Here is a 15,358-nt window from a genome sequence, read left to right as displayed (position 1 = left end):
CGAAACGGCTTGACCGATTTTGATGAATTTTTTTGTGCTTATTCGGTATCTTTGAGAATCGGCCAACATCTATTTTTCATGCCCTAAATGATAAGAGTAAGCGTTTGCCGGGTGCAGCTAGTAATCTATAACATTATTAGGAGGTTATATATAGGTGTAGCGAGATTCTGATTAGTTTTTGTAAACTCAAGAAAACAATGAAGTGACTTTTGTATTTCACATTACATTAAATCAAACCGAATCATTTTACTTTCAAAGGAAAGTTCCCCTTCCTTTAATTTATTACTACGACAAAACATTATTTATTGAAAATGACGATCGGATCATGAAAACGTAGATATGTCTGTCGCAGTCAAATTGTTCAATACTTTTCCAAACGTCCAATTAGAGCCGATTCTGGGTCGAACGGTTTCTCGGTGGAACTATTTCTGTGCAGTTTTAAAGTAAATCTATCCTTACCCAAATCAAGCAAAAATTTATAATTCCGAATTCTCGGCATAATACAAGATGCCAGGCGTTTGTAAACTAACGACTTCGTTTGTAAACGGCGACACGATTTGCCTGCGATATATCCAATATATAAAATTATCCTTTACAACACGATTGAGCGCATTCGGAAGAGCTTTATGACATTAATTGGCTTCAGTACCTCTATTTGTTACCTACCTGTTGAATTTATAACTGCTCCGCTTATTGCTTTAGTCCATATAGGTAATACATATTTATTGAAATATGAGATGAGACTGACTGAAGTGAAAGCTTAAGTGTGACTTGAATTACACATTTGACGTTATTATATTATAGGAACGGTACCGCGAGCATTCATATCGGCCACATACAGTAATGCATTTATGTAACGTGTTCACGTAACGAGACTTTATTCCGTACCCATTTCAAATAAAGCATTGGCTGTAATTCAATTAGTTCTCAGTAAGAATAAAGCTTCTTTTATGTACAGTTTAAAAACTCGCTATTGTTATGAGTAAACAATTTCGTTTAATTTTTTGAAATACACAAAAAATCAATAATGTAGATAAGTTAAATTGCGACCAGGTGACAGAAATATGCAATCGTTTCTATATGAAAAACAAAACACTAATGACGCATTCAGATACCAATGATATCATATTAATCTGAAACATTTAGACGAGAATTTCTTATTGTTTTGAGAATTGCATTCAAATTTGACTGAAATTCGCAAACTTTTATATAAATCTGAATGAGTTAATTTGTTATGTACCTAAGTTTAATTTTGACCTTCACGGTCGCATAACCAGACAACAAAAAGTAAAGTGGTATTTAATTAAGCAATGATGTGGGTAATCCAAAAAATCAGTGAGTGTGTACTGTGTACGTAATTCAAAAAGTCAAAATTGAACGAATTTAAAGAAAAGAATGCGATGTTCCCAAACAGTTTCGACCTTTCGAAAAAAGAGCGTAATTGCATATTTGCGAGGGTATTTGATCACTAACTATAGCAATCCCAGGTGACGCTTTCTTTCCTGTTTTTTCATAAAAAAAACATACCTGTAGTTTATCTTCATCGAATTTGGATTCAGCCTGATTGAGCGGATCTTCTTTAAGGATACTGTCAGGTGACGGTGCTGCAGTGTTTTGCAGCGACGGCGCTGAAGTTGATGATGGGGTGAGAGGAATTTGCGCGTGTAGAGCGTGCGCATTTCCAATTGGCAATGGTTCATCCTATAAAAAAAAAACTCGATATCAAAAACTGAAAATTCATATCTTAACTTGTAAACATTAATTTATTCTAGTGCAACGTGATACGAAAACACGAGACAATACACAATAATTTAATTTGTAATCAATTATTTTTAGGTAGGTGCCTACTACCTATTTATGGGCGTTAGAGAATTATGTAAATATAAAAGCTACAAAACGTTCGCTGACATTGTATTGTATAAAATTTTTTAACATTCACTTATTTTTTTATTTGTAAATTTATGGAAAATGTACAATGTGGCAAAAGAAGACAAATGACTGTTTCCCATAAAAGTATAATTTTAACGTAATAGCTGTTTTCATCCACAGCAATTTGCGTGGTTGGTAAACGGAAAAATCATGTTTGACACGTTATGTACATAGAATATTAACTCGCACATCACATGTATGTACTCTTATTACGTGTAATTTTAACATGCCTATTTATATCGCTATGTACTAGAAATAAAAACTGTTCATTGTATCTAAAAAAAATCGCTGCACTGGGCTTCTAAAATATACATTTGTAATTAAATATGAAGTAAGTTAGTTCAATTATGATTACATGTAGTGAAAACGACATATAAAAACAGTCCTTAAAAATTGTATTGAATATCTTAGAATAGGCTTTATTAATCTTAATTTATTTTCTATTAATCCGTATTAAGAGGGGACAAGGCTGGTCACAAAGAACACCTTAATTGCTGAAAAATCAAAAACAACTTCTTGCTTAGACTATGTTAGAACAAACATAGTTTTAATACAGCGAAAAGGCAAAAACACCTGCAGGCATTAGAGGATGGCCACCGCTCACTTTGAACGTCCATTCCATCGTAAAATGGCGACGCAGTATGCAAGCTCTTACGTAACTAATTCATTTACTGTAGGTACCATCGTCACCTTATTCTCATAATATAATATGTTTTAAACAATTATTTGATTGATTGATACGGTTTAGAAAAAACTGATAATACCTACTGTATGATTATTATAACCATATTTACTTTTCAAGGTAAATTAATTAAATCAGTATTGCAATTGAAAAAAAGTTTTCACCAGTGTTGTGAAATCCTACGCTATTAGTATTGGTTTCAAAAGCAATTGAAAAGTAAATATCAATAAACAGTGCAGAGAAATAAAGTTAGTTTTGAAACAAGTATATAATATGTAAAGATGAGCTTTTATACCATTTTATGTGATTTAACTTATAATTTATTATTACGCTATCCAACGGCAAAATTCTTAATTTCACGCGGGGTTTCATACTACAAGCTTTGTCTTAACATAATTACTATTTAAAAGACATGCACATAAAAATGCAAGGCCATACCACTTAGACCTATGTGCCTATTGAACGTGTACTATACATATGCATTTAAACCAGTCTACTACCTGCTTGTTAGTTTATTCCTTACTAATTTGTAAATCACGCTCGTACCGTCATTGTCCGATGGAGAAAGATCTAAAGAGTTCCTTAATCGTGCTGTGACGCACTTTGTATCATTGATTATCATAATTACTAGTCTGTGGCAGTCCTCGACAATGGATCATTAATGGCTATAACCGGTTTTAATGAAACGCCTCATCAGTGTTGACAAACATTTAAATTCTTCCACTATATTTTGATACACATACTTCGCTAGATATATCTAGATACGTAAGATTTTGTTTATGTATGTACGGAAATAAATGAATAGATACACGTACAGAACATAACCCCGAAGTTCCATACTACACCATAGAATAAAAGTTACTGGTATACGTAAAAAAATTATTTACATTTGTTGCCATATTATTGTAGAGTTACAATGACTACGTCCTTTCAAGCAGTATAAAATAAAATTTGTAAAGTTAAAATACAAATTCAAAATAAAATTGAATGGAGAATACAAGTGTTTCATGACATTCGTTTCCTTGCTTTGCGTTTATTAGGTACTATTATTCTTTACAAAACTTTTGGATTGTACTGCGATCAAAAACGTATTTACCTATTCAATTGATGATTATAAATGGTATTGTTTGAAGTGAATCGGGCGTAAGCAGCTTGTACATTTAGCACTGCGTAGCATACAATTTAGTGTAAAAATGTGTTTGTGTTTGTGTACTGGTACGCCCGTGTCAGCTAAAACGAACCAGCGAGCCGCGAAGCGCTTGCGACCGCAACCGATAGAAAACGACGATTACGTCGACAATACAATTGTCGCATTGTAAATACGCCTACAACACTTTTACTGCTTTTACGAAACTAAACGGTACAGTTATTGCTTTTTGCTTTGAGCGTTGCGTGATATCAAGGAAATTACAATCAACGGTAGAACAATAAAATTATTGATTGTTAAATGGTTAAGAGAAGTAATCGGAAAATTATAAATTACTGGCTGTTGCCCCCAGCTTCGCTTGCGCGGTCTTAATAAATTTTCATGATACGAACTTTCATCCCCTATTGTATCCCCTGTGGGGTTGAATTTATCAAAATGCTTTCTTCTTGGACTACCACTTCTTAGTGGATTTCTTTATCATAAGATCTATCTGCATGCCAAATTTCAGCCCGATCCGTCCAGAAGTTTGGGCTGAGCGTTGACAGATCACTATGTCAATCAGCCATTTTTGAGTTATATATACCTATATGTATTCAGATTTGAGCCTAATAGAAAAAATAACTAATAGAAAATAAATAATATTTTCTAGATAGTAAGAAAAGTGTAAAAGGTATCACTACAATTATGTATGTCCATATTAATGGATGTTACGCCGGTATTATTTAAAGTTCACTTAAATGATGATCATATTATTATGAGCCTGGGGACTTGTCATCATCTTGCTAATTATCGGTAAGAATTGTTAATATTAGATGAGGAAAATTTTGCTTAAAAACTTTTTTGTTATCAACTCTATGAAAATTAAAAATTTCTATTTACCTTGATTTAAGGTAAGCGAGATAATAAATTACCACTTCATTGTTCAATGAGACTACTTTAATACTTTAAAAAAGAACATTTTGCAGGAAAATTTACACCCGGGATATAAACTTCGAAATTCTAAATTAATTTCCACTTCTTCTTTGAGATAATAGACATAAACATTTTTAAATATTGTTGATAATTTAGATTTTAGATTAATTCATAAAACCAAAAAATGTTTACTTCATATACGTACTTCAAAGTGTCGCACGTTGCATTTTTATAAATTACTTAACACTGCTTATTTTCTCTTCATGCTGTTGAAAATCTTTAAAGGCATTGTGTTGTCAACAATACCATGAAATTTATATTAATCAACTGGTCTAAATCGAGAATATTATTGAATACCATGTCGTACAATCAAAATGCAAATTTAACAAGGAGATATTAATTTGATATGTAGGTAATTGATGGTCAGGCTAAAGTGACAGAGTTCATAATGTATTCAAGATTGGCATGACACTGCATGACAGATTACATTTTAGAGAATGTCACGCAAATGTTCGCGGGGTCAATAATTACATAGCATTGTTGGTAATGAATGTACTGGCGGAGTGGGCGTCGCGCGGGAGGGAAGTAAGATCACAGTGATGAGCGAGCATGGAAAATCGCTTGTTTCCGCAACCTAATCAACGCAATACATAAATGAACTTGCTCGTATGAAAATTATGCTAAAATACGTAAGCAAATTGTCTAAATCCTTGAAAGTGAAATGGTATTTCACGCAAAGTAATTTTAGCATTCTAATATTTAAATATAGTGAAACTACAAGTTAATTTCCTTTTTCATACAGTCATACATCAAAGGTTTTGTTGTAATCACACAAAGCAAATATTATATTTATTCAAAAAAGATACAACGAAAATAGAATAAAACAGTTTTAATTTAATTTCCTGAATATTTATGTATAACAAAAATATGAGTATTTGAGTATTATAATATTTTGAAAGTAGAACCGAAGATCAAACCCATATAAAATTACTACTCAATATTATTAAACATAATTAGTCACGGGCATCGATGTACGAGTTCTTGCTACTCAAATGTTTACATTCCAACCTTATACATTTCAGTTGAAAATAAGAATCATCGAAATATGACTAAGTAAAATATTAATTTAACAAATTAAAATATTATTCAAAAGCGAAAGAAACAAAAGCGCTTGAAAGGGGGTGAATAGAAAGTTACAATGATGGATCGGTTTTCATAACTCAATGCAAATCGCACAATAATAAAATCTACCTTATATTCAACCATATTCTTAAAATGGTATTGATGAAAAGACGTTTTACATTTAAATAGGACAGTTATAATTCATTTGTAGCAAAGAAATTTAAAGTAAAGTAATGTTATAAACGTGACTTGACTCTACTTACAACTTTTCTTCTCGTTGGTATAGCCACGTTTTAAAAACTACTTTGTACATATATAATTGTTATTGTAGTTATAATATTATAATACAGTTTTGAAGAAGAAATTACCATATCATTACATTCGGCTTATAATCCGTATGTTGGTAATATATATGTACTGTACTGAAAAAAAAAACACAAAAAGAGTAATATCAATATGATATGACGATACGAACTAAAATTGTTTTGATGCACCTTGTATATGTTGTACTAGGTTTATTATAGTTATTGTGTTTAAAACAAATAAACGGTGATAAAATAAATTGATGGAAAAGCATTGTTTGAATATCTATGGTTAGTTACTTCATTGGTTTTGCTGATAATGAATAAATACAAAACTTGCAAAACGTAAATGGAATTCAGAACACACATTTTATTGCATGTCCACATTGATATAAGACCAAGCGTAATTGATTGCAAAAATTATAATATTCGATATAATTTTAAACGAAAGCGTACAATAAATTTTGTTTTAACCTGCATAGTCTGTTATCTAGGTAACAATTAGTCACGATTTACTATAACTCAATCTATACTCAATCTACATTTGGAATTTCCCAATCACGTGGAAACTTCCGATAAAAAATATACATAAGTAAACATTTTTATAATGAAATTCATTGTTGCGTAAAAATTTCTAGTCAATTCTAAACTTCGTAATTTAAATCAAAATAAATATTGCTCGTAACAGTCCACTGCTTTTTTTCATTTTATAACATTTTATGCTGCCTTCCTTGTTTTAAGTTAAAATGTTGAATGATGTAAGCTCTGTAAGTGATGTTATATTCCAGATTTTGTGAGATAAAAACGTAGGCTACTTTTCAATCTATTGACTCAATCAATTGAAGAGTTTCTTTCTTTTCTTAAACGTGCTAGTCTCAGGAAAAAACTAATTTGGATAAAATTCTGTACACAGATAAGTAGAGACCCCAGGAAGGAAATTCACGGGAAAGGGAACTGACAACAGGCGGAGCCGCGAGCGAAACGGAGGTATATATTGTATATAATTCATATAAAATATACCACTATATATATTGCAACTATTTAATAATTTATCTCAGACATTATACAATCTTTGTCATATCATCTCGTCTATTAAACTGTTTATACAACAAGTTACAAATTATTGTTACATTAGAAAGGCATGCGAATTTCCATGCTGGTATATTTTATGTGCTTAGTGATGCATCCGCGACCTGGGGTCAGTGACCGCTTACAACTTTCGCTAAGTGACGTAATCAACTAAGTAATCCTTTGTGCTGAACATAAAATGTCAAAAGGTTGAAACGAGATTTCCACTTAAACAAATAAATATAAGCTTGATTTCACAAACTAATAAACAAAAATGATATAAATACTTGAATTGAAACAACTTTTTTATCTACTGGTTGCAAAAAAATGTTCGCACAAAACCGGTGTTACATCTAGCTGTACAATATGCAAGCTTTTATCATAATCGTGTCATGATTCTAATGGAAATAACTTTGCATCTATCTATCTGTTAATTAATATATTATGTGCATATGAAGAATATATTTATAGGTTCATATTTTTTATTTAAACTATTTAAATAGAACACCACAGACATACAACTAAAAAACTAATGATCAAAATCGATTTACTAAATTCTGAGGCAACAAACACAAAAACATACATAAGAATTGAGAAACTCCTCTTTTTTGAAATCGTTTGAATACAACATGTACATATAGGATATCAAGTTTATTTATATAAACGACTCTAATTACTTGAATGAAAATCCTTCATATACAACAAAAAAAGTCTGTTCGCAAACATAGACACAACAAAGATGTTCTTAAATATCTAACTATTTCTTCACAGTTACCTTTGAGGTTCATTAGGATGGCTGCGCCTGCGCAACTTTGCGTAACGTTGTGAAGATTCAAGGTGATCCGGTACCGCGGCGTCGCGCAGTGGCACGGACTTTACCCATACGTTAATCAAATATAGGTATCTCCTAACTTATATGTAATAAGAAATTATTATTGTGTTTCCGAAAATTATATAATTTATGTATTGATAACATAGAGTTGCTAATATACACTAATATTATCATGAGGTAAACTTTGTCTGACTGGAGTCTGGATTTACTGAACTGATTTCAAAAATTATTTTAACCCAATGGAATCCACGTTATCGGTGAGTGAACATACGCTATATTTTTTATCCCAGGTCAATCCGGATAGGCCGGGAGAGCGACTTGTTTAAATAAGAATTACCATGACATAATGATGGCATAAACACAAATAAAAATTCTGTTACAATCTCAATATTTCATAGGTAATTATGTTGATATTCTAGATATATAAGCTTGTTATTTTGATAAATATGTTTTGTTGTTATGTAGTAATCGAGTTACTCCATGTTACGAATCTTAACCAGAACTTGAAGGTCAATAAACTATGTGACAACACAATCATAAAGTTTATTTATAATAAAGCTTAACGTCTGAGTGCATTAGTCATACAATTTTAATAAAATATTCATCTAGCAACAAATGATACAACTATGTACAATAAAACATAATATACATAGACATAATACACTGAATTAATGCATCCGTCCTTCAAGGTCGGGCTCATTGTTCACACAAGAACCGATTCAGGTTAAACAATAACAGAGATAGCCCTATTCGCGTCAAATAAATCGAATCGAATGTAACTAACAAGTCAATAAAGCTGGATTTTAGTATTCTGAAGAAGCAGTAAACACAATAAATCAGTGAGAGAGTAATGAAAGGACGTTATTGACCGGGACCGAATCCGTCATCCACTAGCAAATTGCAGCAGAATTTAAAGTAAAATTTTCCGTAAATTCTAGTCACGAACAGCACTCGGGAACAAAGTGAGACGTCTGAGAAGAAAATACTGCACAGGACACTGCTAAAGGTTTATATCGATACCGGTTATAAATATACGAAAAGACAATAATCGTGTTAATGTGTCACCGATAGTCGTTAACTGTAAACAAGTATTATCTACAAACAAAACAAAACAATAGCGCTTGTGTGTATTGTGCGAATCCCGTATTCGTATGGACATCACGAAAAAGTGCCGACTCTTTGTCCAGAGAAGAATTTAAAAGACATATGAATCATGAGAACCTAATGTTTTAAAATTTACGACTTGCGTATAATAACTGTTATTGGTATTTTGAATAAATTTTGCAATGCCAAAATAATATTCCTTATAATATATATTTAGTTAGTTTTAAACAACACGATTAGGTAATTTATAATTATGTTGCCACACAAGACATACAAATAATATAGACAAATGTTTACAACGCGCACACACATTTGTGTACATTTTGTCATGACGGATACTTTGTTCTTGTGACATCATATAAACTCGGTCCTTATTATAATGAAATAATAAAAATAAAGTAATTATTAATTTAGCAATCAATTATCATCATGATGGAACAAAAGTACTAACTAGAAGCGATAAAGTTAAATTTTAAGATAAGGAAAAAATTTAAGATAAATTGTAGAATCACATTAATATTATAAAAGTGAAAGTTTGTTTGTTTGGATGTTTGTCCGTGTATCACGCTGAAACTACATATCACCCAAGACAGGGTATGAGCTGACTTTGGTGATGGGATACATTTTATACCGATTAAATCCCTTGGGATAAAACAGCAATCTTGATATTCATCAATCACACCGAATTTTATTTTTAACAATCTAAATAGTGTAAAGTCTAATCACTATTACACGAAGTTAGCTAAAGTGAGAGAAAAACCCATCTTTCAATTAGCTTCAATTTCTTAAAAGTAACTCGAGGACGCTGCGAAACTCGTATACCGGTAGGTAGTAATCTACTAAGTGAACTTAAAATGAAGCTAGATACCTGAAACCATACCTTTTTAGAATGTTATAACCAATGTTAACTTAAATATCATTACATAGTAAAAAATGCAAAGTCGCTTTCTCTGTCACTACGTATGCTTAAATCTTCAAAACTGTGCAACGGATTTGTTATTTGAACGCTATGTATAATAACATCTATTAAACTACACGGAATTTAACGCGTTCGAAAAATTTTGCGGACAGATGGGTAAGTAAATGTACTAGCAGGTATATACTATTAAACCTATTCTGTGTTTCTTGTAGTATTTGGGCAAAAAATAATAATCATTATATCGTATCGAAAACACAACTGACAAATAAAGTATATCATCCATATCGAATCCACTTCATAATATGTACCATCACATTTCATAAAAATCGAAACGATAAAGCATTATTTGATTAACAATACATCCATGCATGCGGACCTTCACATTTATAAACAAGTATTAGTTGGACGGATCTACAAATGAACTTACCGCCAACAATGCGTCATTTCCATATGATCTTCCTTCCAAAGCTAACTCCTTGTCTAGCATAGCATCCAGTTGTTCGAGTTGGTGACATGAGGCGCGCGCCGAAACCCAACTTGATGCGAGTATGAAGGAACCCAAAATGAAAGTCGAGGCCACAACTGTCAGTGCGACGATTCTTGCGATCTGGACCGCCGATGATGCCCTTTGGCGGTATGCCTGTGGAATTGAATTCATTATTAACGTTGCCAAATCAATCCTTTGCTCAATTTACATGTGTACAAGGTAATACGTAATAAATAATTAATTAGGGACAGACATTAAAAAATAAAATATTTAGATAAGAAATTAACATTTTGTGCAGTTTTTATTATGCTGTTATTTATTGCTACACTTATATTGATAAAATTGTAATACGCTAAACATCAAGAACAGTAGCGCTTAAAATATTTTCAAATGAGTAAGGTGATCAATAAGATTTAAGGCGAATTATAATCGAACGCGCTCTATCAACTTTTAATGCACAGCTGTGTGTGATCGTGTCATATCATCGTATTGTAAAATATAATATTTATTTTTATATTCAATATCGTATATTAGAACAGTTCAAGAATTTAATAATTTTATAATCTAGGCTGGGTCTCACAAGAAATAAAATGCTAATCATAACAAAATGTAAAAAATGGTTTAATAAAAGGATCAGGTCGTAAATTAAAATTATCAAGTTATTTTACTAAGACAAAATAACACATTTAAAATGAATGTTCTTTCGAATCACGTATATTCATATTTAAATCTTCTAATACTCTCCACCTATAACCCTGACATCATTCTTACTTTACACAAATAACAACTAAACACACAGTAAAATTTAATTTCTCTAAGTAATTCAACTATTTTTACTCGCTATAGGTATCCCTTTTCCGTGTGATCGCAGTAAATACTGAGTGAAAGTAGCTTATAAGTGCATTGGAAACGCGGCGTCTTCATCCAATCGACGTCAATTTCAATCTTTACAATTTGTTTTGCCAATATCCCTCACTATCTCCACTAACGCGCATCCAACATCGATTTTCACGACAAATAAAAGTCATCTGTGTCGTTTCCGCTTTTTCAACCTATATAGATGAATGCTTCTAACGTTTGGACTCAAAAATATTGTAGTTGGTTGTGGAAAATGTAATACGAGTACATATCTAAAAAGCCTATTAAAGAGCCTGGTAGAGAATCGCTACCTTGCAATAATGCCGCCTTTTGCTTACTTTCAATGTAATGTTCTGCTTGCTTGCTTCTTCTTATAAGCAATAAAGAAATAAAAAATAAATAAAGAAGTGCCTATAGATAATTCTTTACATAAGACATTGATATTCTTTGGTTAAGAGAGTTTTCATTATCTCCATAAATGTGACGAAAGTTTTTATGATGGCAATACATAAATAGCGTTTTGTGCAATATTTCACTCAACGCCTCTCGACGAACTGTTATCTAATATAGACTGTATTACTACTCATAACAATTTTGTATAGACCTGCGCTTTCTAACAACATTGATTTTAGCAAACAAGCTTAACATGGCTCTACTATTTCGTAACCAAAATTCATTTGATATAATACCCATGATACTTATGAGTTAGTTAGATCTCTAATACAAAACAAAACACACTCCATTTATTTATGTTGTATTTACTCAATGACCAATTTTTTTGATATTAATGAACGATACTTAATAATCCAAATTGTTGTAGCAAGAATATTTTTTATTTTTATTTACAACACTATTACTTTGTACCCTGTTTAACCATAAGTACGTGACATAGGTGTTACGTTTACATATATGGAAATTGAAAAAAATTGAATGGGTGTACTGTAGAAAGAACTATGTTAATGCTTTAAAGTTTAAATCCCTTTATAATAGAGTAGACGTCAGTGGGTTTGTAATTCAATTATTTCACTTTCGTTATGGAATTTTCTACAAAAGCCAATAACAAAATTAGTCAGCAAAGCCGCAACGAACCACTACACTTGCTTCTAGTACAAATTACGTTACTAACTTTTTAGTTTATTGCGCGGATATTGCAATCTCAAGATCAGTTCCACTTACGTAATTTCTAAATGGTCGCAAAGTTATTAATTTGTAACAATTTCTTTTTAAACAGTTAGTTATATATAGTAATAGTAAGATTTCATGTGGTAAATATTTAACATAAATTGATCCTAACATATGTATGTAAAAAGGATTTATACTGTCGCTCAAAGTAGTCTCTGACGCAATCATCATTGTGTCCAGTGCCACTTCGTTAACTTACCAATAACGATTTCACTTTGCGGTGCTTACTGCTTACGATAGGTTTTAGTAGCAGTGGGCCTTAATGAATATTGGAATATTATTTATACGTTCTACATAATTACAAATGGTATAATAATGTTCCCATTAAAACGTTAAAAATGAGATCATTACACAAAAGTAAGGATTTATTATTGATCACATTACTTTTAGTGGAAACTTTTGAAAATATAATAAATAGACCGATAATGCTTTTTAAAAAGTTGTTATGTATAAAATAAAAATATTCAACTACATATTTACACTTTTATGACAGCAGTGACGCTAATGTGACAATCTGTTTACAACTTTGTTCGAGAACGCTCAAGAAACCAATTCTCACTTCAGTTCAAATTGAATAAATTTAAAGTCATTGTTTTGAAAGATCGTAAATGTTTTAATTTTTTCAATGAATAACATTTAAGAAGTTGATTAAACAAAGGTCGCGTATAGATATACAATATACACACTTGGAATAGCAATATACACGAATTTATCAAAAGAAAATTGTTGTAGTAAAGTTTAAGTTTTCTTAACAACTAAAGTCGCGTGATGCATGGTAATTACATAATCAGTATTTAAGTTAATGATGGAGAAGAACAATGGAACAATGAATTTCCCACATTTATGGGCACATATCTCATAGTTATTCTTGGAAAAGAACCACTGCATCTTATATTTACAATGATAATAATCTATGCCCGCTGCAGATGCGCAAATCCGTTTATATGACGCAGTTTTATTTAGCAACTTTTAATATTAAATTTGCATTTCCTTGGAGAAATATGTACTTTTTTTATTATTTAATAATCGCTCCTTAAATAATCGTTCAAAATTCATAAAAATAACAAGTATTTACAAGAATTATTCACAAAAATTGGACCCACATTTACTGTATATAAATTTCTAGCTCGCTTAATATCTCGATTTATATCTAGCAACTCTGTGTTTTAAATAAATTTCTCATTTGTATTCATAACTGATTCCTGAACAAAATAACAAAATCAACTGGTCATCGAATCTTGGTCACGTTCCGTAGGCAACATATATCATGCCAAGTCTACTTCACTCATTGGTACTTTATTTATCTGAACAATTGGTTTATTCCTCTGCCATATGAGTGGATATGTAATTTTTATAATACTTAAATAATAATTTACTAGTATTTCTATAATTTACTATTTACTAATATTTTACTATTTAATAGAATTTCTATATATATTAAAGACAAATCAATAATAATTTGAATTTTGAGACGCAAAATACTGATTTCTATATGAATTTGTTCATTTTTATATGTTCATACAGATTGTCAACGAGGTCGAGATATTGCGAATAATTGAAGAGGAACGAGAAAGAGTTTCCATTTATTCAAAGTAAAAGTATGTGTATGGAAAATCTAACAACATGATAGCAATCCCGAGATAACTACACGAGTGGCTACGCGCCAACAACCTCATAACTGCTACAGGCTGAGAGAAAGGCACTTTCCCGACGTTCAAAGATATTAGTCGTTTAATTTGCAGAAAATTTTCAATATAATACAATTAAAATTAAAAATAATATTGTTCTAGACATCCTTAAAACAACACTTTAGAGAATTAAATAGCCGGTGTTATATCTGATATGTTTTGTTGGGTAACTATGATAATAAGGATCTAGATAAAACATAAATACACTAAAGACAAATCGACAAAAACTGTCAACGGACCAGGTTTTAACCATGAAACATAACACAAACACTGTGAATGAACTCGTTTGAGGAGACAAGAAAGTTATACCATTAGCATTAAGTAACGGCGATCTTACCGGCGGTGGTTCGGAGGCACTGTATACTTCAGAAGGTGGGTATTCTGGTTTCATTGTGATGGTTGCCATGGAGTCTGGTTGGTGCTCCTTCTCCATCACGAAATATTATCTTCACTTGAGGGGATTAACAGTTATAGTATGCGCGCGCGTTGTTTGACGTTCTATAGAGCAGTGCGAGTGAACGGCGAGGAGTCGCGTAGGCGCAACAGTGGTGGGGCTATGCGCAGTGGTGATTGTATAGCCGAAGACGGATGCTTCCCGCTATGACAAATCTATAGGTATTGTTGATATACGTGTTCTAGGTGCATAATAAGTTTAGTATTTTGAGTGAGAAAACGAATACTCCGGTAATTGAATATTGGATCGCGTAGGTAGTCAAAAACATACTGCCTTAAAGGTTACGAGCGCTAAAGAGCAAAGGAGCGGATGTTATGTTATATTGTATTTGAAGATACAGAATTCTCTTTGTCAAATACAAAGCGTGTAATATCTTATATCTATACCAAGTCAAATGTGAATAGTTACGATAGTTCTGTGCTTTCTAGAACTGCATGTTTATTGAGTAAGCTAATAATAGAACATCCAAAGGTGAATTTCTACTTTACCTATTTTTAGGTTAAATAGAAAATTTTACCTAAAACATTTAAAATAATACTACAATAATTCGCTTTCAATTTTGTAAAAACAAATCTTTCTAATTCGTGATTGATATTAAAACCAACATGAGCAAAAATTATTATTGATAGTCTATCTAAGTTCAATAATAATAATAAGAGGTAATAAGAGCAA

General features: G+C 31.5%; 1 protein-coding gene across 3 annotated transcripts in view; it reads right to left on the bottom strand.

Moving 5' to 3' along the window:
* LOC119840899 overlaps window positions 1-14,769 on the bottom strand; it is a 40,199-nt gene extending 25,430 nt beyond the window's left edge. For 2 of the 3 annotated variants that reach the window (XM_038367673.1, XM_038367675.1), the window contains exons 1-3: window positions 14,570-14,768; window positions 10,445-10,657; window positions 1,528-1,701 (exon numbers count right to left, since the gene is read on the bottom strand). In XM_038367673.1, coding sequence (XP_038223601.1) covers window positions 1,528-1,701; window positions 10,445-10,657; window positions 14,570-14,665 — 483 coding nt within the window. In that variant the 5' untranslated portion in view covers window positions 14,666-14,768. Of the gene's footprint in view, window positions 1-1,527; window positions 1,702-10,444; window positions 10,658-14,569 lie in introns of all 3 variants that reach the window. The other variant, XM_038367674.1, reaches the window with a different exon arrangement.
* Window positions 14,770-15,358: the final 589 nt, after the last annotated feature.

The sequence above is a fragment of the Zerene cesonia genome, chromosome 7 (genome assembly GCF_012273895.1).
Source record: "Zerene cesonia ecotype Mississippi chromosome 7, Zerene_cesonia_1.1, whole genome shotgun sequence".
Taxonomy (NCBI): Eukaryota; Metazoa; Arthropoda; class Insecta; order Lepidoptera; family Pieridae; genus Zerene; species Zerene cesonia.
Note: the sequence above shows the minus strand (reverse complement) of the source record. Positions and strands in the feature narration are given on the sequence as shown.